The sequence below is a fragment of the Gopherus evgoodei genome, chromosome 7 (assembly GCF_007399415.2).
Source record: "Gopherus evgoodei ecotype Sinaloan lineage chromosome 7, rGopEvg1_v1.p, whole genome shotgun sequence".
Taxonomy (NCBI): domain Eukaryota; kingdom Metazoa; phylum Chordata; order Testudines; family Testudinidae; genus Gopherus; species Gopherus evgoodei.
Window position 1 is genome coordinate 99,373,087 of NC_044328.1, and position 26,282 is coordinate 99,399,368.

At 45.4% G+C, this 26,282-nt stretch overlaps 1 protein-coding gene across 3 annotated transcripts; it reads right to left on the bottom strand.

Annotated features, from left to right (window-relative positions):
* Positions 1–4,439: 4,439 nt before the first annotated feature.
* On the bottom strand, positions 4,440–17,746 carry LOC115654712 (solute carrier family 22 member 6-A-like). 3 transcript variants are annotated; one of them, XM_030569400.1, is made up of 12 exons: positions 17,589–17,745; positions 16,568–16,633; positions 16,052–16,243; positions 15,614–15,717; positions 15,076–15,230; positions 13,521–13,689; positions 11,320–11,443; positions 10,023–10,138; positions 9,398–9,612; positions 7,682–7,790; positions 7,083–7,286; positions 4,440–4,698 (listed from the first exon to the last, which is right to left on the bottom strand). In XM_030569400.1, exons 3-12 carry the CDS (start codon positions 16,121–16,123, stop codon positions 4,608–4,610), a joined length of 1,359 nt encoding a protein of 452 aa, XP_030425260.1. In that variant the 5' UTR covers positions 16,124–16,243; positions 16,568–16,633; positions 17,589–17,745; the 3' UTR covers positions 4,440–4,607. The 3 variants fall into 3 exon arrangements, with proteins under 3 accessions (XP_030425260.1, XP_030425258.1, XP_030425259.1); XM_030569398.1 differs by having other exon boundaries at positions 16,052–16,633; XM_030569399.1 differs by lacking the exon at positions 7,083–7,286 and having other exon boundaries at positions 16,052–16,633; positions 17,589–17,746.
* Positions 17,747–26,282: the final 8,536 nt, after the last annotated feature.

Sequence of the window (26,282 nt, forward strand, 5' to 3'; positions counted from 1 at the left end):
GTGGAGCATCCGCAGGCACGTCTGTGGGAGGTCCACCGGAGCTGCAGGACCGGCAACCGGCAGAGCGCCCCCCACGGCGTGCTGCTGTGCTTGGGGCGGCGAAATGGCTAGAACTGCCCCTGCAGGCACTGCACAGACCCTGACCAAGATCAGGGCCCCCACTGTGCCGGGTGCTGAAAAGATGACTCATCGGACCAAATCCTGAGCTGGAGTAAATCAACATGGCCCCACTGAAGACAATAGGTTTATGTCAGCTGAGGCTCTAACTCCATATGCGCTTCATCGAAGCTGGCTGGTGATGGAGGAGTGATGGGGTCCACGTGGAGGCAAATTGCTGGATAAAGATAGGGTAGAAACTGCATAAATCCATGGGAGCGATGGGAGGACAACGAGAATGGCTGTGGGAAAAGGTTAAGGAAGTGCCTGCAGCGCTGGCTTAGAGAAAGCTGATCTGGCTTCTATCCCTGGTTCTGCTGCTGGGCAATTCACTTCTTTTCATTGTCTGTTTAAACTGGGAGGGGGCTGCCTCATTGATTGTCTGCTCTTAGATTGGAAGCTCTTTGGAGCACGAACCATGTCTTTGTTCTGTGTTTGTCTAATGCAATGGTTTTAAAACTTTTTTTCTGGTGACCCAGTTGAAGAAAATGCTTGATGCCTGCAACACAACAGAGCTGGGGATGAGGGGCTTGGGGTGTTGGAGGGGCTCAGGGCGGGGGCAGAAGGTTTGGGTGCAGGGGTTAGGGCTGTGGGGTGGGGCTGGGAATGAGGGGTTCAGGGTGCGGGATGGGGTCAGGGCTCTGGGCTGGGGGTACAGGCTCTGGGGTGGGACCAGGAATGAGGGGTTTGGGGTGCAGAAAGGGGTGCTGGGTTTGGGGGGCTCAAGGGTGAGGCAGGGGATTGGGGCATGGGGTTGAGGTTTGGGATTACCTTGGGCGGCTCCTGGTCAGCTGCGCAGCGGGGATGCTAAGGCAGGCTTCCTGCCTGTCCTGGCACCATGGACCGTGCTGTGCCCCGGAAGCAGCAAGCAGCAGGTCTGGCTCCTAGGCGGAGGCGTGCAAGCAGGTTCGCATGGCTTTTGCCCGCAGGCATCCCCTCCAGCTCCCATTGGCCAGTTCCCAGCCAATGGGAGTGTAGAGCCGGTGCTTGGGGTGGGGGCAGCGCACGGAGCCCCATGGCCCCCCTGCCTAGGAGCCGAACCTGCTGCTGGCCGCTTCTAGGGCGTAGCACGGTGTCAGAACAGATAGGGACGAGCCAGCCTTAGCCGGGCTGTACCACTGACAGGACTTTCAGTGGCCCAGGCGGCAGTGCTGACCAGAGCCGCCACAACCCAATGCCTTACATTCTGCGATCCAGTACTGGGTCACGACCCGCAGTTTGAAAACCACTGGTCTAGTGCATAATGCAATGGCCTCCTGGTCTGTTGCTGGTACTCCTCGGCCTACCACAATAGAAATAAATAATGTTGCAGTCCTGATCTTGGTTGTGTCTTCTAGGTACTATTATAATACACACAGTACTTAAGAGTAATAGTAATAGTCCTGGGTAACAACATCAGGTGAGTGTAAAAGCCAGTCCAGCAAGTCCTTTGATGCAGCCAGTTGTCCACAAGAGATGTTGGTATCTGGGACAAAATTCACCCTGAGCCATTGGAGTAATTCCAGGGACATGCATCTGACGAAGTGGGTATTCACCCACGAAAGCTCATGCTCCAAAACTTCTGTTAGTCTATAAGGTGCCACAGGACACTTTGCTGCTTTTCCAGGGAGTTGGTGTGCTGTGAATGCAGTGTTTTTTTCCTAAGCACGATTGTCTTACTGTTACCTCCTCCTTGTGTAATTATGATTTGTAGTACAGCAGTGCCTAAAGACCTCATTGTACCAGGCGCTGCACAGATCCTGACCAAGAGTGGGGCCCTTGCAGGTGCTGGGCACTGCACAGACCTGAGAGATATCGTGCTCCATTGGGCTAGACTCTGACCGAGATCAGGGCCCTATTGTGCCGTGTGCTGCAGAGACCCTGACCAAGATCAAGGCCTTGTTATGCCAGATGCTGCCAGAAACCAGCTGATACTATCTGAGATGCAGGCCCTGCCGTGCTGGATGCTGCACTGACTCTGACTGAGATCAGGGTCCCATTGTGCCGGGCACACTTAGTAAGAGACAGCCCTTGGTCTGAAGAACTCACAATGTAAATAGACAAAGGAAGGTTTATTAGCCATCTTTTCCAGATGGAGAAACAAGGATACTAAGGCCCAGAATTTTAAAGGTATCTCGGAGTTGCTCCACTCAGCATTTGAAGTGACTTAAATCATTTTAGTTTCATTTTCAAAAGGGAATTAGGCACTCAACAGCTCAAGTCTCTATGGAAGTCATGGGGTCTCAGGCTCCTAAGTGTTTGAGTCATTTCTGAAAATGGGACTTAACTTCCTATGCAACTTACGAGCTTTTGCTACCCTCTGTGACTTGTCCGAGGTCACACACAGCATCTTTGGGGAGGCAGGAATTGACCCCCCCCAAGGTCCAATCCAGACCTGTAACTGAAACATCTGCCATTTTTCCTGCCCTGTAGCACGTTCTTTGGTGGAAGCCGTTGTTGTCTCTTGTCCTATGCTAAGACTGTAAGTTCTTTGTAGCAAGGAATGTCTCATTTATTCCGCATTCCTAGTGCAGTGGGGCCCTGATCTCTGACTGGGGCCTCACGTTATAATACTAATAGTGCAGTGGGACAAGTATTTGGGATGCAACTGACGTGAGTAAAGTGGTTGTGCTGTTCCCCTGATTAGGCTATAAGCCAGGGATTTGGGAGTTGTGGGTTCAGTTCCCTGCTTTTCCCACAAATGTCAAAATTTTCTCCTGGAACCACCCCCATTTCTGACCCATTCTAGCAATGACACCAGCACAGGTTTTTTTTTAAAGGGTGTTTTTTAGAAGCAATGTGGTCTAGTGAATAGGGCACTCACCTGGGTTATAGTCCCAGCTCTGCCATTGGCCTGGTGCGTGACCTTGGGTGAGTCACTTCCTCTTTCTGTACCTTTGTTTCCCCTCCCACCCTTTGTCCGTTTAGATTATGAGCTCTCTAGAGCAGAGGCTGGCCCTCGCTATGTGTATGTGCAGTGCCTAACCAGTGGGGCCCTTCTTGTTAGGGCCTTTGAGCCCTCCTGTAATATGAATAACTTTGTCTCACGTATGACCCTAAAACAACATCGCCATGAAAAAGCCCTGGCTGGAGGTATCGAAAACATGGTCACCTTGACTTTGAGTGACATCTGTATCTCAAGAGGGTGGGACTTATTTGTGGGTGTGGCTTGATTGTGGACCGGGCTAAACACTTCCTTTTTGGACCCGCATTTGTTCTTCCCCTGCCTTCCACTATGGGTCTGATGCAAATTGTCAGCCTGGGAAACTGGAGCCTGGGACATACATGAACTTCTGTTTGATAAGCTCCCTCACTGCATGGCAGCATGGCCCTGGACTGTAATGTGTTTCTACCATACTCAGAACTCCTTTGTGCAGAACCTCCTCTAAACAGGTAAGGTTTTATGCATATTTCAGTAGCAATAAGAAATCACGATCCCACTGTGTAGGGTGCTGTCCCTGCCCTGAAAATCTTGTAATCTAAATAGACAAAGTGTGGGAGGGGAAACTGAGGCATGGAGTGGGGAAGTGACTTGCAGAGTGTAATGTACAGGAATAAAGCAGAATTAACTAGTCTGTGATCCCTCTAAAGGCTTTCGCTGGGTTCTGTATTTTCGAAGCCACTCAGAGCAATGGTATCTATGTAGCTAGGCTTTGAATGGCTGCATGTACTAAAGAGAAGAGCTGAGTGAGAATTTTCTGTGGGAAATTGCCAATTTGTCAAAACTGAAACTTTTTGGTTTCTACCAAAGTTTTGTCAGAAGGGTTTCTCAGGTCCAGGATGGAATTTCTGATCAAAATGAGAGAGTGAGCGAGGCACACCCCAGAAAAATCTGATGGCCAGGGTACTCAGCAGTCATGAAGAGTCAGGTTCAAGTCCCTGCAGAGAGTGAGAAGCACTGACTTACTAGCCTGGTTGTTAGGGAACTTGTTAGAAGAACAAGGTTTAGGTTGCTACTTTGCCTGAGCTATTATCTCTTCTGGGATGGAGCTCTCTGTTTCCATGAAATGTTTTGAAGGGTCTTGGTTTTGTTCTGATATGAAACCTCTGAAATTATTGTACTAAACAGAATTCCCGTTTTCTGGCTAGCCTTGTTAAATAGACACAGTTATCTGGGACCCAACTGGACCAGTGTGGTTTGTTCACACTAGTTTCGCTGTGGGAAGAGCAATAGACACATGTCCAATGTCACTGGTTGAGCCAGGATCAGAATCCAGGTTGTTTGGCTCCCAGCCCAATGCTGTGTCCAGTCTTACGCTGCCACCTCATGTTAGAAGCCACGGCTTGTACCTTTGGAGGCACAGTTGACTTTATTAGTTTTTCTGAAAGTGGGTACAAAAGGCTGATATAATGTCTCATGAATACCCCTCCCACAGAAGCAATCTCTGACCTGAGACGGTAAAAGACAAGGGTGTTTGATTTTAATCTGACTAATTGGTTATCAAGACCTAGAGTCTGTTTAGTTTTTCTCCTTAAATTATTTCCTTGAGTGGTTCCAATCTGGAGGCTTTCAGCGGAACCTTGTCTTCCCGTCCTACATCTGTAATCACTCTGGACCTTCTCCTGTAAGGGAATAAGAAGAGACCACATGATTATATATCAACGCTGCATTTCTTTTCACCTTTTCATCACAGCAAGTCATGACTCTGTACAAAGGGATTAGCTAAACCTCCCAATAGCTCTGTGAATTACACTAGCTCCCTTTTACCTTCCCCACCCCCATAATGCAGCATGGATTCCACCTAGAGGCCCTGGAGTTGGGGCCCCCAGGAGAGCAAAGAACAGGTGTCAATGGGTCAAGATCACCTTCTCCTTCCCATGTAGGAGTCAGGGTCTTGGCTCGGGTGGGGGCAAGGGGAATGATTGTCATGTCCTATGAATATATTTGAGTTTTGAAAAATTTTCCTGTCCCCAACTGGGATGAGAAGTCAAAACCTCAAAAATTGTCAGAAATAAAGAAACTGAAAACAATTCATTTTGAAGCAATTAAAATGTTTCATTTCAACACTTTTGAAACATTTTGTTTTGATTTTGATAAAGTACTTATTTAATTTGTTTTTCTTACCCTTAGCTTAAATTTCTGAGTGGAAAATCATTTCAAACCAGAAAACCACTTTATTTTTGTTTTGAAAATGTTGAAAAAATTCTTTTAAAAAATGTTTTTCAATTCACCAACGCTGATACTTTCCCACAAACAGTTTTGTTTTTGACAAATTGGCATTTTCCAACCAAAAAAAGGTTCCTTTGGAAAATTCACAACCAGCTCCAGTCCTGGCTAGATGCCAGTGCAGAGTCCTGATATAGAAAACATTGAGAAGTGCTGATCTAAAGAACAGGATGAGAGAGTGAGAACTGATGGCAATCCCAGCCCCGCCACTAACTCAGTGAGTTAGTGACTTTGGGCACGTCACTTTCCCTCTTATGGCCCGTACTTTGCATTATGATAGTGCCTGAAGACAACCCCCAGTCAGGGCCCCATAGACCCTGAATGAGATCAGGGCCCCATTGTGCCAGGTGCTGCACAGACCCTGACTGAGATCAGGGCACCAGTGTGCTAGGCACTGCACAGACCGTGACTGAGATTGGGGCCCCCATTGCTCCAGGCGCTGCACAGACTCTGACTGAGATCAGGGCCCCATTGTGCCAGGTGCTGCACAGACCCCGATTGAGATCGGGGCCCCCTGTGCTGGGTGTTATGCCTCTAATCCTTGTGGCCTGAAGCCCTAGGGAGGAGGGAGCTGACTGTTGACACCTGTTTGACACCAGAGCTGCTTAAGAGCTCCAGATGGACAGGGGCAACATGGGATGGGAGGTCTCTGCAAGCATCTGTTGATGAGGAAAGAGAAATGACCGAATGAGCCAGGCCTCATTTGCATTTCAGTTCTGTGCTAATTTGGGGGCATTTGGGTTAAAATATAGTTTAAGTTTTGAGTCTGGCAGCAATAAAATGCTGTTGACCCTGTTGGGAAATGAAAGCACAAATGAACAGCACCAATCATGGTGGGCGAGGGGGTCATCCTGACCAACACCACAGGCAGGCACCGTTGGGTAAGGGAGCCTCATGAGAAAAGGAGAGGGGCTCCTGCTAGCTGTAGGCAGGGTGGCATGGTAGCTGGACAGAGCAGCAGCAGCAGCAGCAGCAGCAGCAGCAGCAGCAGCAGCAGCAGCAGCAGCTGTGTATCTGAGGGACTCTGGTGCAGACCTCTCTGCCTAGCAAGCAGAGCTGAAATCATGTGAACTGGGTCTGGTGGCAGTGCAGGCAGCACAGCCAGAATTTGTGGACTCACCAGCCCTGGGCAGTAAACTGTGATTGATGATGCTGAGAAGGGAAGTGGCTGGAATGTCTGAGCCGCTCACAACTGTGAAAGGAGGCCTGAGGCTGGGATCACTGCCAAAATACTCGGGGTGTGTAGATTTATTAATTGCTGGCTTTCTCAAGTTGGTTCTGTTGTCCCCTTCCCCCACCCTCATAAAGCTTTTTTTTTAACCCTTAAAGTGCTTGCAAGTGGGGAAGTATTATCTACCAAGGATGCCAAGGGTGGTGTGTACAGTTTTCCAGGTTTCTGGGTTGGAGCTCAAGCTAGTGTTTACATTTTTTGAAGGACTCCACTGAAAACTGAACCCCGCCCACTGATAACACCTGATTACACACATGCTCATTGAGATCAGGGCCCCATTGCGCTGGGTGCTGCACAGACCCTGGTGAGGTCAGGGCCCCATTGTGCTGCACAGACTCATACTAAGAGACAGACCCTGAAGAGCTTAACATCTAACTAGACAAAGGATGTGATGGGAAATAGGCATAGAGAGGGGAAGGGGCTTGCCTAAGCTCAGGCTGATGGAGCTAGACATAGATCCCATCTCTCTGATCCCCAGCCCATTGCACTAGCCAGCTGGCCATACTTCCTCTCCACTAGCTGTCCGGAATGGTCGCAGAAATTACTCACTGCCTCTCAACGTCTTCTATGGTGTCCGGCAATGGCATGTTACGTGTCTCAGGTAGGAAGCAGGTGGTGATGCCGGATACAATAGGGGCAGCTCCATAGATGATCAGCGGCAGGGACGGCAAGTGCTCACTGGTCATTTGCACAAGTGGGGCCACTATGCCGCCCACCCGAGCCAGGGTGTTCACAAACCCCATTCCGGTCTGTCTGCCGTGGAGAGAGAACAGTCAGGGGCTGGGAAGATAACAATCAGTGGCTGGGAACCGGCCTTGAGCTGGGTTTGCCTTTTCTGAGGTACAGTCTCCATGTTGTTTATTCACAGCTTGCATATCTAATCTAATCTCTAACCTGCCTGTCTGCAGCGTCCTGTCAGAAAGCAGTAGAATAAGATATGCTGATTCATTCAGTCTGGCCTTATCCAATAGATTCGTTTTGATTTGCATCTCCTAACAGCTGTAGGAAACCCAGTGGCTCAGCTGACCAGAGCTCTTGCTGCCATTCTGTCATTGCCATCTCCTTGAGGTTAACCATGCAGGGTGAAAACTGCAGCACAGACCAGCAGCCCAGATAGGACTCTTTAAGGGGTGTTTGCGTCTACATACCTAATCACGGTGGGGTAGAGCTCTCCTGTGTAGAGGAAGGCACAGTTGAATGAGGCAGCCAGGCAACCTTTTCCAAACACAGCCAAAAGAGTGCGCAGGGTCTGCAGATCTAGGGGGAGGGAAAGGATGACATCTATAGGTGCTGCTGGGGCTTAGCTCTTGGCACAATGTAGACATGCAAACACAGTCCTTAATCTCTCTGTCCTTGAGTCCTCCCCGCCCCAAACTCTGTAAAAAGAGTCAGTAATTACAACAGGTTGAATTTTTTTTGGTCAAAACGTAATTTCCAAGAAAAATGTCTTTTTTACTGAAAATTAATTGTTGTCCTGCTTTTGAATTGTCAGATTATATCTCCAGGCTGCACTGTGGCCTCACCATATTATTTATTATTAGTATTATCATAGTGTCTAGGAGCCCCAGTCATGGGCCAGGAAAGAGACAGTCCCTGTCCCAAAGAGCTGGCAATCTAAGTATAAGACAAGTGATGACAGGATACAGACAGATAAATATCTGAGATGGCCATACTGGGTCAGACCAATGGTCCATCTAGCCCAGTATCCTATCTTCTGACAGTGGCAATGTCTGATGTTTTGGAGGGAATGAACAGACCAGGGCAATTATCAAGTGACCCATCCCCTGTCATCCACTTCCAGCTTCTGGCAATTAGAGGCTTAGGACACCCAGAACCTGGGATTGTGTCCCTAACCATCTTGGCTAGTAGTCATTGATGGACCTGTCCTCCATGAACTTACCCAATTCTTTTTGGAACTCAGTTATAGTTTTGACCTTCACAGCATCCCCTAGCAATGAGTTCCCCAGGTTGATTGTGCGTTGTGTGAAGAAGTCCTGCCTTGTGTTTGTTTTAAATCTGCTGCTTATTGATTTCATTGGGTGACCCTTGGTTCACCATGGAGTAACACAAGGAAACAATGAGACACTACTGGTCAGCATGATAGGCTGTGGTTTCAGCACACCAGCAGCCTAACCATTGTCAAGTTTTTTGTAGGCTTCAAGGCAGAGGGAGTTTTAAGGATTGTTTTGAAGGAGGATATTGTGTTAATTTTGCTGATGCTTATGGGGAATTTTTCCCAAACATGAGGTGCAGCATGGGGGAAAGCACAAAGATATTTGTTTGAAAATGTAACAAGTGGGTGATAGAAACTGATATCATGGACTGATTGGAGTTGATCTTTTAATACTGAATGAGAGCTGTTAGAGCAGGTAGGGATAGGTCATGAAAGGTCTTGAGAGTGAAGACAAGTAGCTTATATTTGATATGATAGAGAAGAAGGGACCAGTGCAGGGAAGTAAAGAGAGGGGAAGTGGTGAATCATGGCAGCTGCATGGCATTATGGGAGATGTAGTCTGGCTAGGGACCCCAGCATTTCAGAATTAAAATTTGCGGGGTGGGGGAAGTGCCATGGGTGTTAATTTTGTTACTGAAAAGTTGAAATTTTCGGTGTGAAGTTGATGCCTTTCAAATAAAACTTAGTTTAGCCAACCCCCCAATTTTCTGTTGAAAAACAGTTTGGATGAAAACATTTTCAGCCACCTTTAATATACAGACATCGCTTTTATAGACCATTCTTGCAACATCACTCTTGCTGTATCTTGCTTATATGCTAATTAAATTCTATGTATGCTAAATGTATATACATGCAAATACATGCTGATTAAAATCAGAGCATGCAGATCGATAGTGCACCAGGGCCTCACCTTGTGGCACAAATATGTTGGCCAGGATCGCAAGCCCTGCAAGGATGAGAGCAGAAGCCTGGGTGACTCTCCGGCCAATGAAACTGATCATGAAGAAACCAATCAGCTTTGCAGGGATGTCGACAGCTCCATATACCACTTGGATGAGGTAAATGCTGACCCCAAAATTCTGCAGATCCATGGCCAGCCCATAATAGGCAAAGCTAGTGGAGAACCTGTCATTGGCGACACAAAAATGCATGGTACAATGGAAATAGTCTGCGGGGTGCAGTACTGCCTGTTGCCACTGGGAGTGCTGTAAAATGCTCTGTAACCTGGGACTTGGAAGACCTCCGTTCAATTCCCCTCTGTCACAGACTTCCTTGTATGACCTTCAGCAAGTCACTTAGTGTCTCTGTGCTTCAGTTCCCCTTCTGTAAAAATGGGGACAATAATCCTACCTCTGGTCTATTTAGATTGTAAACTCTTGAAGGTAGGGCCTGGCGCTGTCTCGTCCTACTGTACAGCACCAAGCACAACAGTGTTCGGATCTCAGCTGGTCGTACCATCATAATAAACACCCCTGGTTTATTTTCTGCCCTTCCACCCTCCTTGTCTCCCTCTGCATCTGAATGAAACCACCTACCATACGAAGCACAGGCAGCAGGATATCCTACGTACAGACTGTGTGCGCACCAGATCGGCAGCTGTGTGGGTGGATTTGGCTGAGGACATTTCTTTTTGCAGGCTGGCTCTCAAGTCCTATGCGGAAGAGACACAGGAGAGTTTATAGCTTCCCCAAACCCTTGGTTATTTAAATCCTTACAGTTATAACTTGAGGGATTCTTGCTATCCATGTAAACACCTGGGGTCTGGAGCAGCTGCAATATTGAGTGCCACCACTGGGGAAGCCAGTCTTCAGGCTGCAGTACCCCTGGCTACCACTGGGAGATGCAGGTAGCTGAGGGAAGAGGCATAGAGCAGGAAGTGCAAATTCCAGTGGGCCTATCATAGCACAGGGCTCCTTGTTTAGGGCATTGTGCGAGGCACTGAATGCCTCCTACGGATCGGAAGAGCGCATCCTGTGAGGTCTCTCAGCACCTTAGAGGTTCAGATGCTAGAATTCCCATTCCAACATCCCCTTTAGCAACCTACATTTCCAGACAGCAATCCATGCGCTAGATTTCTAAAGGGATCACCCTGTCAGCACACCTGACTGTCTCTTTTACTGCAGTTGTTAAGGCCTGGATATGTTTTATTTGGATTCTTTATTGCTATTGTTTTACAACAGCTATAGCTGAACTATAGGACTTGATTTCTGGGCTTGGGAGTTTATATATTTATTACCCTCTTGGCACCAAGCGTTCATGTGTCCCTGTCTAGAACTGGACAAAATGTTTTGGTTGAAACTTTTTTCAGTGAAAAATGCAGATTTGGTGACACCAAAACAAATTGCAAATTTGTGTCAATTTTACCAAATTGTTTTGGAAACTTTTAAAAAAAAACAATCAGCAAATTGAAATGTTTTATTTTGACATTTTTTAAATGAAATGTTTTGATTTTTTTTATTTGAAGCAAATTTTTGTTTTGAAATTTCCTTTAATTTTATATAAATATTTTTTGTAAATGTTAAAAAAATGCTCAAAATAAAAAAGTTTCATTTCATGGTGAATGAAAATTTGGCCTGAACTGAATATTTTCCCTTTCGATTTGCCAAAAACATTGAAAAAATTTGTTTTCAGTTTGACCTGAAACAATTTTTTTTCACAACTTTTTGGAATTGCCAGTAATCGAAAAAATCCATTATTTACCCAGCTCTGTGTGAGTTCACTCTATGGTATGTTTCTGTGTGTCAGTCTTCCCTCTGGCAATCACAGGGTGAGAGGCACGCACATAAGTTCCATGTATTACAGCCTTTTGTTTTAGCCTATTCATTTCCTCACCTCTATGCTGAGTTTGTCCCCTTCTTCCTTTCGTCCATTTATTCGTGCCACTTTCTGCATCTCCTTTAATGCCTGGTTCAGTTTGCCAGCTGTTGCAAGCCAGCGGGCTGACTCTGTGAACCACCTGTTTGGAACCAGAAGGGCACATGGTAGCCAGCTTCCCTGCCATTGGCCTTAGCGCAGGGTAGGGCTTACGATGACCCCATGTGGTGACACCAGGAAGTTCAGGGTGGAGAACCTAGGGGAACCCCAGGGCTGTGTTTGTCCAGCAGCTTAATAAAGAATTGCCTGGATGTTCATTACAACAGGGTCCTTTTCACCATGAGAAACACTAAACCTATTGAAAAGACTCAGGACACCTGGGGCTCCCAACCTGTGTATGATACAGAAAGAGTCTGTTGCAGTTTAGGTAGAGTGACCAAATGTCCCGATATCAGGGGCTTTGTCTTATATATGCAACTATACTCTTCCCCCACCCCCTGAAAAAAGTGTCCTAATTTTTCATACTTGCTATTTTGTCACCCTAAGTTCAGGGCAAATTTCAAAACTCCTCTGTCTTTGTGTGATTAGAATAGATGTAGTGTTCAGGCTAAAGGAGCAAGTTGAGAAGCAGTGTGGTCTAATGGTGTCAAAAACAGATAGTTAAGGGTTAATGTCTCTTTTACCTGTAAAGGGTTAACAAACAGGGACCCAAACACCTGACCAGAGGACCAATCAGGAAACAAGATACTTTCAAATCTAGGTGGAGGGAAGCCTTTGTTTGTGGGTTTTGGGTTTGTATGTTGTTCTCTCTGGGTCCTGGATGGGACTAGAAGTGCAACCAGGTTTCTGCCAATCTCCCTGCTACAGTCTCTTATCTATTCAGAATAGTGAGTAAGTACAAAGGCGGTTATAGTCTTTTAACTTGTTTTTCTTTATCTGCAGATGTGTACTTGTTGGAAGTAGCTTAAATTGTGTTTCTGCTGGAGAAAGCTTCTTTCTATTGTCTATAAGTTATAAAAACCCTGTATATTTACCATCTTGATTACAGAGACAATTTTTATGTTTTTTCCTTCTTTATTAAAGTTTTCCTCTTTTTTAGAACCTAATTGATTTTTTGGGGTTATCTTTTGTAAGACTCCAGGGAAGGGAGTCTGCACTCACCAGGGAATTGGTGGGAGAAAGGAAAGGGAGGATGGAAGGAAAACCTGCTCTCTGTGTTTATCTCTGTATCTCTCTCCGGGGAAGAAGGGAGGGGGAAGGTAACATTCCTCTCGGGGTGGTGATTCAAGAAGTTGAATCACGGTAGTCTCCTAGTGTACCCAGGGCAGGAAAGAGCTGGGAGGAAGAAAGGAGGGGGAAGGGAAATGGTTTATTCCCCTTTGTTTTGAGACTCAAGGAATCTGGGTCTTGGGGGTCCCCAGGGAAGGGTTTGGGGGGACCAGAGGGTATCAGGCCCTGGAATTCCTGATTGGTGGCAGTGCTACAGAATCTAAGCTGGTAATTAAGCTTAGAGGACTTTAGGCTAGTACCCATATCCTGGATGCTAAGGTCCAGAGTTGGGAATTATACTATGACAAATGGGTAGGGTACAGCATTAGGAGGCAGGATCGCTGGGTTCTCTTCTTGGGTGTAGCACTGTCTGTCTTGTGACCTTTGGCAAATCACTTCCCAGCTGGTTCTCCGCCCAAAGATCATCTGTTGCATCTGTAAGTGTAGGAACAGTGTCCATACAGCTCCTAGCACTGGTCTGTTGGGGCTACCATAATAATAATGGTCTTGTGAGTAGGACACTTGCTTGGGAAACCTGGATTCTTTTCCCTACTCTACCACAGATGCCCCATGTGACTTTGGGCAAGTCACTCCATATTTCTGTGCTTCAGCTCTCCAGTCTGTAAAATGGGAATAATAACCCTTCCTTCTTCTATTTAGACTGTGAGCTCTTTAGGACAGGGCCTGTCTCTCAGTGTGTGTCGGTCGCACAGTGGGACCCTGACCTCAGATGAGGCCTCTAGATGCCATCATAATATGAAAAATAACAATCAGTGCCACCTTGAATTGGGACCCCCACTGTGCCAAGAGCTGGACAGACATTCAGTGAGAGACATGCCTGGGGTCTGAGAGCTTGCAGTCTGGATACCGTCCAGAACCCCTTGGTCCGCATCAGGGACAACAGGGAGGTCCCCATGCTGGCAGGGTTTACGAGTTAGAACAACACCTACCAGCCATAGAAGAAGAAGATGAAATAGGGCACCGAAACAGCCAGCTGCAGCCAGCGCCAATCTGGGATGACATAGGCTAGCCCAGCCAGAATGAACTGCCCGATGCTGTAGCTATATCCTATCACCATGCCAACTGCTGCCCGGAGTTTGGTAGGGGTCCACTCCACAGCTGGGGAGGAGATAAAAGGGGGAAGAGAGTCAGAGTCCAGAGAACACCAATCTGAGCTTTCAAAACCACCTGGGCACCTAAATCCACCCCAAATGGCCTGATTTTTAAGTGGAACTTTAAGCAGAGCAGGGAGAATAATGGATTTGTTGTTTTGGTGGCAGCTTCAAAAAAGAAAAAGGGGAAAAAAACCCAGAAAACAATTCATTTGGGGCCAACCAGAATTTTTTTTTTTTTTTTTAAATCTTGGGCAAATCAAAGAGCTGAAAAAAGTTTCATTTTGGGTTAAATTAACTGTTTTGTTTTGACTGTCAACATTTTAAATTCAAGAACATTTTGAAGTGAAAAGTCATTTTGAACCAAAAAAATTAAGACGTTTCAACTTTTTCTGATTCGTTTTCGACATGAACAATGTGGCTAAACCAACACGAATTCGCGAAATGTTTTATGGAAAAAAGTTTCAGCAAAAAGACATCACCCAGCTCTAGACTCAAGCTCTTTGCAGGGGGGACTGTCTTTTAGTTCTGTGGGATCCTGACCCATGACTGGGGCGCCGAGATGTGGCCACCCTGCTGTTCAGGCTAGAAGCTGTTTGAGGGGTGAATACCGCCTCATCTAGCGTTTCTGTCACATGCATTATTTTGTAATGCTCATTCTCAACATCCTCTTTATCTTAATGTAGGAAGATACTGTCAGGGCCACCGGGGGGGCAGGGACTCCCTTGAGAATATAGCATTTTATAGTATTGCAACTGTTTTTTCATGGAAGGGGCCCCCGAAATTGCTTTGACCCAGGCCTCCTGAATCCTCTGGGCAGTACTGCCTACTGTCATGCTGATGGGTTGGAGCTGGTGGGCCTAACTGCCACTTTTCATTCAGGATAAAAGTAAGAAACAATCAAGCTCCTTTACGGACCCAGATAGCTGAAACAATAGGAGCCACCACCCAAAACACAGGCACATGTCAAGGCTTGAGCAGATGCTGAGTCATGTGGCCCATGGGGGTTCCTTGGACAGTGATATAGCAAACACAGGGGCTGGAGCATGGACCGGTGCAGTTGTGTGTGTCTTTGTGTGTGAGAAAAGCAGCAATAACAGGGGAGATACAAAGAAGCCTGAGATACAGCCAGAGAAGTCCTGGTAGTGTGAGCCTGAGAAAATACTGGGAAGGAGAGCTTTTTGGGCAGAGTGCTGGCTGGAAAAGAGTTGGTACAGTGAGCAAAGTAACTGCCTCCTGCTGTTTGTTTCGTGATGCAAACAGGGAAACAAGACATTGTAAATAACCAGGATTGCACCAAGGAAATACCTGGCTCCATCAATAACTTCTCCTCTTAATGGAAACATCCTGGAAAACCCCAAAAGACTCGCTGCTTGCTTGAGTCAGTACTTACAGAGGGACGCACAGTTGAGGTTGATCCCCGACAGAGCCATTCCAGTCAGAAAGCGAAAAACGCAGTACATGGTAAAGTTAGATGAGAAAGCAGCGCAAGAGCCGGTGATGGCCATTTGCAGACAGGACCAGATCAAGAGTGACTTCCGTCCAAACCTGTGGCAGAGAAAACCAAGGCTATCCGCTAATAGGCAGGATGGGCTTGTGGCTAGAGTGCTGTGTTATCACTCTGGGGGAAACAGTATGACCTCCATTTCTGTGGTAGGGCAGCACTACAATCCCCATTGTACAGATGGGGAACTCAAACCCAAAGAAAGTAAGGGACTCACACAAGGTCACACAGGAAGTCTGTGGCAGAGTAGGAACTTGAACCCAGGTTTTCCCAAGTTCTAGGTGAGTGCCCTAACCACTGGGCCACTTTTCCTCTCTGATTATAAGTGCTGGTAAAGACAGCTGGAAACTGTTAGAACTGGGCCACTACCTCCCGGTCATTCATCTCCTGCACCCTACCTAAGTGAAGTGACAGACAGGTGTCTTACTTGTCAGAGAGACTTCCAAACACAATCGCTCCCACCAGGACTCCCGCCATATAGATCGACTGAGCCATCTGTTTCAATGTCCGTGAGCCACACACTAGATCCCACTGCAAATGTGAGAGAAAACACCATCTCAGTGAGAAAGCATGAGGGAGACAAGTCCAGCAAACTTGGTCATAGTGAGAATGGGGGCCTCAAACTCCAACAAGATTTCTGAAGAAACTAGCAAAATGTGGCCCTGATCTTGGTCAGGATCTGTGCAGTACCCAATGTGGCAGGGTCTGGGGTGTCCAGATACTACCACAATACTAGTACAGATCCTTATCTGGTGGATATCATTGTAGCTCTGTTGGTTTCAATGAAACTGTGCTGGTGGTCACCAGATAGCAATCTGGTTCAGCATAGTCACTAGCCAGTCGTTGCCAGGAGAATTTTTCTTACCTCGGTGATGATGGTGGAAGTAAAAACACTCTTGTCATAGATCCATCCATCCATACAGGACTCCGTGTCCATTTCAGTCCCATTGGTTGTTGTGGCATTTGGGTCTAGGAGCTGCCACTGGGCGGAGATGAATCGGAGACACTTCTCTGGCTGCTGGTTCCCATCCACGGGGATGGAGATCCTGAGGAGCTCCTGGCAATATAGGACGTCAGTAAAGTTGTCATCACAAGTGTAGTTAGCAACAATGGCAATATGGCAGTGGTGCCCAGGGGTAGCAGCGGTAAAGTTCTGCAGGATGTTGTGGCTGGCCATCAGTAATATTGGCAGGACCAGTAACGTAACATGGATAATTTGGAAACGGCCCATACTGCCGACCTGCTCTAAAAGTTCTGCAAAAGTCATGTTGCCCCAGACCAGAAGACTCCAACACCTTGAATATGCTTGTTTTGTGAAATAGATGCACACCCAAAACAATGTGCAGATGTAAATAGAAGAATGCAACTGCTGTTTACTCACAGATGCTCACAGCTTTGTGTTTGCTTAGACATCCACTCACAGTCTTGTCAGAATCTGCAATCTACACTGGAAAGACAGAAAGAGTTGCAATGGATCTAGCAATAGCTCAAAGCAAATTCCTACAACCGAGCGGTTGATTTGGCTGCATTAAGGATCTGCTGATTAAATAAGCAGCTAATCAGAATATCGATGCAATTAAACCAGATGCAAAAATTCTAGGTCATTCCGTGCACAACTAATCCACAGTCTCTTTTGGCGACTAGACAATTCCAAGTTGATTGTGAATTCCAGAAGCCCGATGGAATGGTTTGGTTGGGAATGCTGTGCCTAGCTGAGCGCTATGTCAAGAAGTAGATTGTTTGTGGTTCTGCTGCACTTTTAGTTTATCTTTTGTTGAGTTTCATTTGTTTAGTTAGGGAAAGTTTCCCTTGGTTTGGAGGGCTTAATCTAAAAATAAAACTATTTTAAGAGGAATTTTGGAGAAAGCATGTCAAGGGAGAGCCAGGTAAAATATGCCCTTAAATCTGAGTTTTCCAACCCTGATGTATTTTGCGCTGTGGAGCAAATCTTGTTGTGTAGATGGCCAACATTTTGGAATTCCACATAGTTCAGCAGGAGTTTCCATGTATCCATAGTGCTGCGGGGCAGGATATAGAATTGAACTCAGCTATCAATGAAAGTCATGAGGCTATGCTGATTTACAGCACCTGGCCTAGCTACACAAGCATAAATCTGGAGTCACTCCCCTTCAAGACCCTATTTTACAAAATCAGAGAGATTCAATGAGCTATATGCTCAGCTGTAGTTCCCCTAACTTCAGTGCTGCTTCACACGAGCTGAAGATCTGACTCATGTACATCAACGTAAATCTGGAGTCAATACACTTCAAGCCCTATTTTACTAAATCGGGGCGAGTCAATGAGCCAGATCCTCTGCTGGTGTAAAAAGGCACTGATCTACAATGGAACTGAGAATCTGGCCCCATACAATTAAAATATAAACCTTGGTAAAATAGACTTACCTGCTTCCTATGTTGCTACCAAGCAATGTCTTTAATAGGTTACAGCTGCTTTTCTCTGTGGGTCAATGGATTGTACTCTCACCAAGTAACTTGTCCAGAAATCTTGCCGGATCAGTGGAGATCAGGCTATGACAGCAACACATTGAGGACAGAGAAGGTGGGACTTGTTCAACTTCTCTCATTAGAACTTGCAACCTCTTTGCCTTTGACTCAACAACTGCATCAAAAGCCCAGCAGGCAAACCTTGAGTGCCCCTTTAATGACCCAGTTAGGAGAACTCTCACTTAGCAAATTAATAAACAAGAGCTAATGTGATCCCACCATGCGGCCAGGACCTGGAGCAGAACATTGTGACTGGGGAATGTAAACATGGTGCCTTTCCTGCAGTTCCTGGTATGAGGAACAGAGCCAAGGGCTTGTTTCAGAACAAGAAAAAATTTAAAACCTTCCAACAAGGCAAAACAGGTTTCCTACAAGCTAACAGAGTCTTATCAGAACACTGTAATAATGCTGGAGATGTGCTCAGCTGGATAGAGCACTGCCCAGGGATTCAGGAGAGCTTGGTTCTGCTTCCAGCTCTGACCTGTTGGGTGGCTTTGGGCAAGCAATTTAATCTTGCTGTGCCTCAGTTTCCCCATTTGCAAAAAGGGCACAATTATATTATTTTCCATGTGACTGCTTCTCTTCCTCATGCATGATGGCTTTTTGACAAAATGGAAATTTTCACTAAACTTTTTCCTTTTTTTAAAGGAAAAAAGATTATGGAAAAGCTATGGGGAGAGAAATAGATATACATGAAATAATGTTGGAGTGTTAATGGGTTTCAAAGCAAGCTTAATACATTCACCCTTTCCCAGTGCAAACTGAGACGAATGAATGTAAATGTTGCTGGCCAGAAAACAGAAGAGGTTTTCACACCAGATCAGGCAATTCTGGGCTGCTGACATGAAAATAAAGAGGGGAGAGGCTATGCCAGCAGTCTTTGTAGCACTGCCAGCATGTGGGGTTCCTGCAGTGATCCGCTCAGCTCATGCTAGTCACTGAGGCATTTGCTGGCTGCTTGCATAAACTGAACATCCCAGTGAAGAGCCAGATCCTCAGCTGCTGTAATTCGGAATCACTCCCTTAAAGATGAGGAAACTATGCCAGTTTATATCAGCTGGGGATCTGGCCCCCACTGACTCCACTGGAGGTACAACCAATTTACACCAGCTGGGGATCTGGGCCCATTGACTCCAGTGGAATTACACTGATTTGCACCAGCTGGGATCTGGCCCACTGTAGCTTGTATGTCCCTAGGCCACTTTGTCCCATTTCATCCTCCTTTTCTCACCTCTTTTTCCCATTGGGCCATATTCAGAGGTGCTATAAGTTACAAAACAGTTAGTGCCCCTTTCCTGGTAGTGCAGAGGTTGCATCCAATGTATGTGGCAGGGGACAATGCATTGTCTGGTCTAATGACTAGAGCAGGGGGGCTGGGAGGAAGGACTCCTGGGTTCTGTTCCAGGCTCTCGTTGCAGTTGTGGGGTCTAATGATTGGAGCATGGTGGTGACGTGGGCTGGGATTTAGGACTCCTGAGTTCTATTCTCAGCTCTAGATGGTAAACAGAGTCTAGTGGTTAGTGCAAGAGACTAGTAACTAGAATCCTTGGGTTATTTTCCCATCTCTGTCACGGATTCACCCTGAGATCTTGCAATAAATAACTTTTTGCCTTATCCATGAAAATAGAGGGGTGATAATTCAGACCAGTTTGTGAAGTGCTTTGTGGTCCTTTGGTAAGGTGAGCTGTACCTTTGCAAGTTATTATTTTAATTGGAGCTTTTCCTTTACTCTTGTCTCTTGCAGTCCAAGTTGCAATGACTGAAACCAAGATCCCTTTTCAGAATACACGATTGGGCTTCTGAAATTGTACAGCATTTTCACTGCAAGAAAATATTTTAAACTCCAACGTAAACTCCTTTATTTAGCTCAGCATTTTACAATAATATTCCTTTGTTACAATAAATAGATCCTTTCCCATATTTTTTAACCTTTTGTTAAAAATTTGCACTTTTCACATACAATCCTTTTCCCTCCATTTTTTGTTAAGCATATAACCCTATTTATGGGTAGGGTTAAACCTAGTTGAAGCTGGGGAGTGTAATAACCATCTTTCACTCAGGATAAGTGTAAAAAGCAATGAAGCTCCTTTATGGAACCAGGTAGCTGAAACAATGGAAGCCACCATCCAAAGCACAGATATATGGTAAGGCTTGAGTAGGAGCTGAATCATGTGGCCCTAGAAGTTTCCCTGGTGATTGATACAGTAAACACAGGGACTTGGGCATTATTTGGGAAACTGTGTCTGCGTGGGAGAGAGAAGCATCAGAAAACCAAAGACACAGCCACAGGAAACACTGGTAGCATCACTGTGAGAAAAAGCCAAGAGAGAGAGAGCTTTGGGGCTAAATACTGGTTGGAAAGAGGCTTGGAACTTGTGACGTTCTCCTCTGGTGTTATCAGGACCAGTGATCTGCTAGGTCACTCCAATCCTTGATGCTGGGAGCCAGCCTTACCCTGCTCTGCTGTGAGAACCCCCACTCCTGGGCTGTTCACGCGCAGCCTTTGGCATGTAAGCTGCTCCCAGTTACTTGCAACCGAATGACACTAGCCAATATCTCTGGTCCCAGACACAACCCTAGCAACCACCGTCTTGCAGTGTCCAGTTATGCCCACTGGATGCTGTAAGCTTATATGAGTTCATCAGTTTAACAAAGAAATTGATATGTACCAGCTTATTATTCCAAGGGGAGTCTCTGAAACACTTCAAACCAAACACACTGCTTCAGGTAGAACAAACAAATTTATTAACTATAAAGATAGATTTTAAGTGATTATAAGTCAAAGCAAAACAAGTCAGATTTGGTCAAATGAAATAAAAGCAAAACACTTTCTAAGCTGATCTTAACACTTCCAATGTCCTTACAAACTTAGATGCTTCTCACCACAGGCAGCCAGGCGCTCCCTTTTGATCAGCACTTCGGTTGCTTGGTGTGGTGTCTATAGATGTAGATGGAAGAGAGCGAGCGAGCATGGCAAATGTCTTTCCCTTTTATCATGTCCTTTCTTCCCTCTTTGTTTCCCCCCCCTTCAGAATCAGGTGAGCAGTACCCATCACAATTCCAAACTGACCAAAGGAAGAGGGGTGACTCCTTCGAGAGTCCAACAGATTCTTTTGTTGCTGCCTACGCCAGCGTCCTTTGTTCCTGTGAGGCTGGACTGGGTTTGTCCCTTATCTGCCCTGATGAGGTGTGAACTTCCTCTCTGTTCTTGGAGAGTTTTTGCCGGGGCTTGCTTTAAGCCATGAGGATACATTTTCAGCCTCATAATTATATACATGAAATTATAACCTATAACATTACTGTAGCAATTACTATAACATCACTATAACAACTGTGCTCAGTCCATCTTGAGCCCTTCCGAAGACACCCAACGTGACAAACTTTGCACTGGATACCACACAGTCATTTTATAAAGATGAACGTGGGGGTGTAGGGTGTTCCCCTGAGGTACAGAGCATCACAGAACTGTGAGAAAGAAACTGCCTCCTGTTGTTTGATTCCTGCGGTGTTCTGGGAAACAGGACTTACTGCATACTTCATACATAAGCAGGATTGCATAAAAGAAATACCTGACTTCAGCAGTTGCTCCTCCTAATGGAAACAATGTGCAGGATCCCAAAAATTGCTTAACTGCTCGGGTCACAAAAGGGTTAACAGTTTCATTATTAACAAGCAGCACAAAGTCCTGTAGAAAAGCAAATTTATGTTCATGGAATCCTACATGGGCCAGAGCCTCAGCTGATGTAAATCAGTGCAGCTCCATTGGCTTCAACAGAGCTATGTTGACTGGGCACCAGCTAAGGATCTGGGCCACAGATGTTAAAGTAGGAACACACCTCACCCAGCTTTCTGCTGGTGCAAGATGAGGTGTATTTATCAATTATTATTAATTATTGTTTGTATTATGGTAGCACCTATCGAACAACTGAGATTGGAACTTCATTGTGCTATGCAAACACTTAGAAAGAGACAGTAACTTGATTGCTCTGTGCCTAAGTTTCCCTATCTGTAAAATGGAGAGAATAATAATAATAATTCCTTTTTTTATTTAGATTGCAAGGTCTTTGGGGCACCAACTGTCTCTCACTAGCTGTTTGTGCAGCAGCTGTCACAGTGGGGCCCTGATTTCAGTGGGGGCCCCTTGACACAAGTGAAATACAAATAGTGATAGCAAAGCAAGGGTGCCTTGTGAAATAGAAAAAAGTAGTTACAACTGTGCAAAGTTGGAGAAACAGTTAACAGGATATAGTGGGATGCAACCATTTAATGAGAATCTCACCAGTAAATCACTATGCAGGAATATCTGTCCCGGGAAATTTGAGATGTGCCTGTTTTTTCCTCATGTTCATCTATTCTGTTTTCTCCTCCTATCATGAGGCAGGAAGTTCGCTGTTCCTAGGTGAAGAATATTGTCTGGTGAGTTAGAGCTGAGAGCCAGGACTCCTGATTTGTCTTCTGGAAGGGGAGTGGTGTCCAATGGCAAAAGGAGGGAGGACTTGGATTCTGCTCCTGGCTCTGGGAGGGGAATAGGGTCTAGTGTTTGGAGTTGGGGTAGGATGTAGCACTGGGACTCCAGTGCTCTCTTCCTAATTCTGCCACAAGCTTTGCTATGTGAGGTTCAGCGGGTTGCTTTACCTGTCTGTGCTTCAGGTTATAACTCTTCATCATTACCCTATCTTATGAAATAATGGGCTAGATCTTCAACTGGTGTAAATCAGCAGAGCTCCAGTAACTCCAGCTGGGGCCTGGCCTTTAATTGGTGAGCAATGGAGCCTTTTCAAAGCAGTGCTGTGTAACGAAACCTCTTAATGTGCATACTGCACTCAGACTACTCTAGCTATGAACATTAGACCAGATCACTAGCCCCTTCCCATATACACTCAGTTCAGTGGACAGTTTGACTACACAGGCAATGTCAGACTCATATTTGCAGCGTGGGCACCATGTGTTGGATTCTTGCAGTGAGCTATATGGGATGTTGAACTAGAGGGAGATGCTGTGCAGAGCAGCTGGGACATGTTTCCCTTTTGCTTTCTAGCCAGTGGTACTGTATAAATACTTCCAGCAGGAACAGAATAATAAAAGATATAAAAGCTAAAAAATGTTCTTCATTTTTCTCTCTTTAGCTCACTTGTTTGGCTGGATCTGGCTATGTGGAATGTAGGAGGACATTCATTTGTAGTTCATCCTTGAGTGTATCTCTTGATCTTAATAAAAAAAAAAAAAGAAAGAAAATAAATAAATAAATATCAGCGTTTGCAGCATCATCAAGAAAAGTGATTCATTTAAAACAGATGCTCAAAGCTAATGCAAATTCTTGTTTGTTTTTTTTTTTAAAAGTTACAGGGTGTTTGATTTTTTAATTTATTTTTACAAACCCCAAAACTAAAGTTTTTTTTCCCCCCCAAATTATTTTTTTTATTTTTAGCAAAACCTGAATATGAAAAATGTTCATTTTTCTTGAAATTTTCCACTTTTCTTTTAGGAACCCAAAACCAAAATATTTCAATTTCTTTCTGAAAATTTGTTTATTTTTGACGAAACCCAAAAGTGAAAGAAATTAATTTTAATTTTTTTTTTAACAAAACCAAATAATGTTTTTTTTTTCATTTTCCTGGGATTTTTGATGAAGTTGAAACAAGTTCCCCCACCCCTTCCTCCCATTTTCAGTGGCAAGAGAGAAATGGAGACAAAAATGACTAAATTAGAGGTGGAAAAATGAAAAATTTCTATACAAATATTGAGAACAGTGGAACACACAGATCGAAAACAACGTCCAGATTGTCAATAAATGTCTTTTTTATTCTGGTTAATTACACAAATGCCACTTACTGTCTTTTCACTTCGTCTATGGTCTCAGGCAATGGCACGTTGTGTGTCTCTGGCAGTAGGCAGGTTGTGATGCCGAGACAATAGGGGCAGTTCCATAGATAATCAAGGGCAGGGATGGGAACAATTCACCAGTCAGCCGAACAAGTGGAGCCATCATGCTACCAACCCGAGCCATGGTGCCACCAAGTCCCAGCCCCGTCTGCCTGAAACAGCCATAAAAAGTCCCCGTCTGAGCTTGGGCTATTGGGCCAGAGCCCCAGCTGGTGTAAATGGGCCATTGCTCTGAAGTCAATGGAGTGACAGACTGGCTTTGGACTTGAACCATTGACTCCAATTTACATCAGCTGGACATCTGATCCCATTGATTCCAATGGAACAACGCTGAGTTATACCAGCTCTGGATTTGAACCATTGACTCCAGTGGAGCTACGGTCAGTTTACATCAGCTGGGAATCAGGCCTCGTCGACTTCACTGCAGCAATGCCAGTTTACACCTGCTGGGGATTTGACCTCATTGACTCCAATGGAGAGATACCAATTTACACCTGCTGGGGCTCTCGCTCTTTCAATGTGTATTTCGGAGGGGATTTCCCCCATAAAAAGAAGATGTGGTCTGAGCATAGGATGCAGGAATAACTGAAATGGAGGCTATAGTGAAAATTGTGATTTACTTCTTACTTAAACTGGTGTAACTCTACTGATATAGCAAGATAAAAGTACAGAGAGAGAAAAGGGGACGTAGGGGCCGGATAGATAGAACTCTGTCTCTGAGGACTCAAGTGGCATGGAGGGCTTGTACGGGCCTGTGCAGAGGGGTGCATTTCACTCTGAGAGCACAAGTCAGCTCTGTGATGTCTGAATTCACTACACTTTACAAGTCATCAAACGAGTTCCATGGAGTGCAGCCAAGGTTGCAGTTTGCTGATAGAGCTTCCTAGGCAGCAGTGGGGTCTGGTGTTGGCTTCTAGATACCTGATCACCGTTGGGAACAGCTCTCCAGAAAATATATAGGCACAGTTAAGTGATGCAGCCAGGGAGCCTTTCCGATCACAGCGAAGACCATGCACAGGGTCTGCAGTTCTGGAGAGGGGGAAAAATAGGGCAGTTCAGCCTAAGTCAGGAGTCACTTAGGTATTATTACATGCAGTGTTGGTGTAGCCATGTCAGTCCCAGGATATTAGAGACAGGTAGGTGAGGCAATAGCTTTTATTGGACCAGTTTCTGCTTGTCTGTCTCACCAACAGAAGTTGGTCCAATGAAAGATATTACCTCACCCACCTTGTCTCTCAGTTATTGCAGGAATTCTAACCGCAGACCAGTGATTCTCATGAGCAACAGTAAAGAAGTGAGATGACCTTTGCATATGGTATTGGTGGGGCCATCCTAAACAAAACTGGTGATCCAATGGGCTTGGAGTCAGGATACCTAGGTTCTGTTCTCAGCTCTGCTGTGTGATCTTAGGCAAGTCACTTCACCTCTGTTTCTGTTTGTCCTCCCAACCTTTGTTTGATTTGGCTCTTTAGATTGTAAGCTCTTTGCAAGTGATGGTCCATGCCCTAGTGTGTCTGTACAGCCCCTAGCACAATAGGGCCCTGATCTCATTTGGGGCCTTTAGGTATAACTGTAATAAAAATTATTATAATAATAACACCAGCCCAGATCCTCAGCTGCTGAAGACTATGGAGCTAGGCTGCTTGATGCCAGCTGAAAATCTGCTTCAGTATGTCCAGTTCTAGTCCACACTTTAAAAAGGAAGTTGAAAAATTGGAGAGGGTTCAGAAAAGAGATTTGAGGTCTGGAAAACCTGTCTTACTGTGAGAGATTTCAGGAGCTTCATCTATTTAGCTTATCCATTGGGTGGCTCTGGGATGGCTTGATCATCATGGTCTATAAATACCTGCACAGCAAGATGATTTCTGATGCAGAGGGCTCTTCAATCTACCAGACAAAGGCAAAATGAAATTGAGTGGCTGAAAATTGATGCTAGACAGATTTCAACTAGAAATAAGGCTCACATTTGAATCTTTAAATTCAGTGGACATATCTCTAAAAGATAGTAGCTCAACCATCAGATATGGGCTTGATGCAAGAATTACTAGTGAGGTTCTCTGGCCCATGTTATACAGGAGGTCAGATTAGATGATGATGCTTAACTCTTATTTAGTGCTTTGCATTGGTAAATCGCAAAAACTCTTTACAAAGGAGATCAGTGTCATTATCCCCAGTTATGGGGAAACTGAGGCACATAGAGGAAAAGTGACTTGCTCAAGGTCACTCTGCAGGCCAGAGCAATGAATAGAACCTAAGTCTTCAGAGTCCCAGTCTAGTGGTTTGTTTACCAGATCACACTGCCTTCCCCTTCTGGCCTTCAATCTGTGGGTCAGATCCTCAACTGCTATAAGCTGGGAAGAGTACTAGATATATAAACTCTTCCTATGTATGGTCCAGCCAACTAGAATGGGACAAAGAACCACATTGTGTTAGTGTGGGATATAAAAATTTTATTAAAGTAAATGTTTGAAATGAAATATACACAGATTGAGAGGGAAGGTACTGTACATCTGGGGTCAGGCTTGGGTTATGGGGGGTTACAGATATCGTTTGCAAGGATGAAAAGATACATACATATCGCATAACCGGCATAGACCCAGATTGGGGTGAAATGAATAAGGAGTCCAAGTCAGTATCGGTGGAGCGGATAGGTACATGGGTGGGGTGCGTCCCTGGGTCGTCAGAGAAGGAAGAGGGTAATTTCCCTGA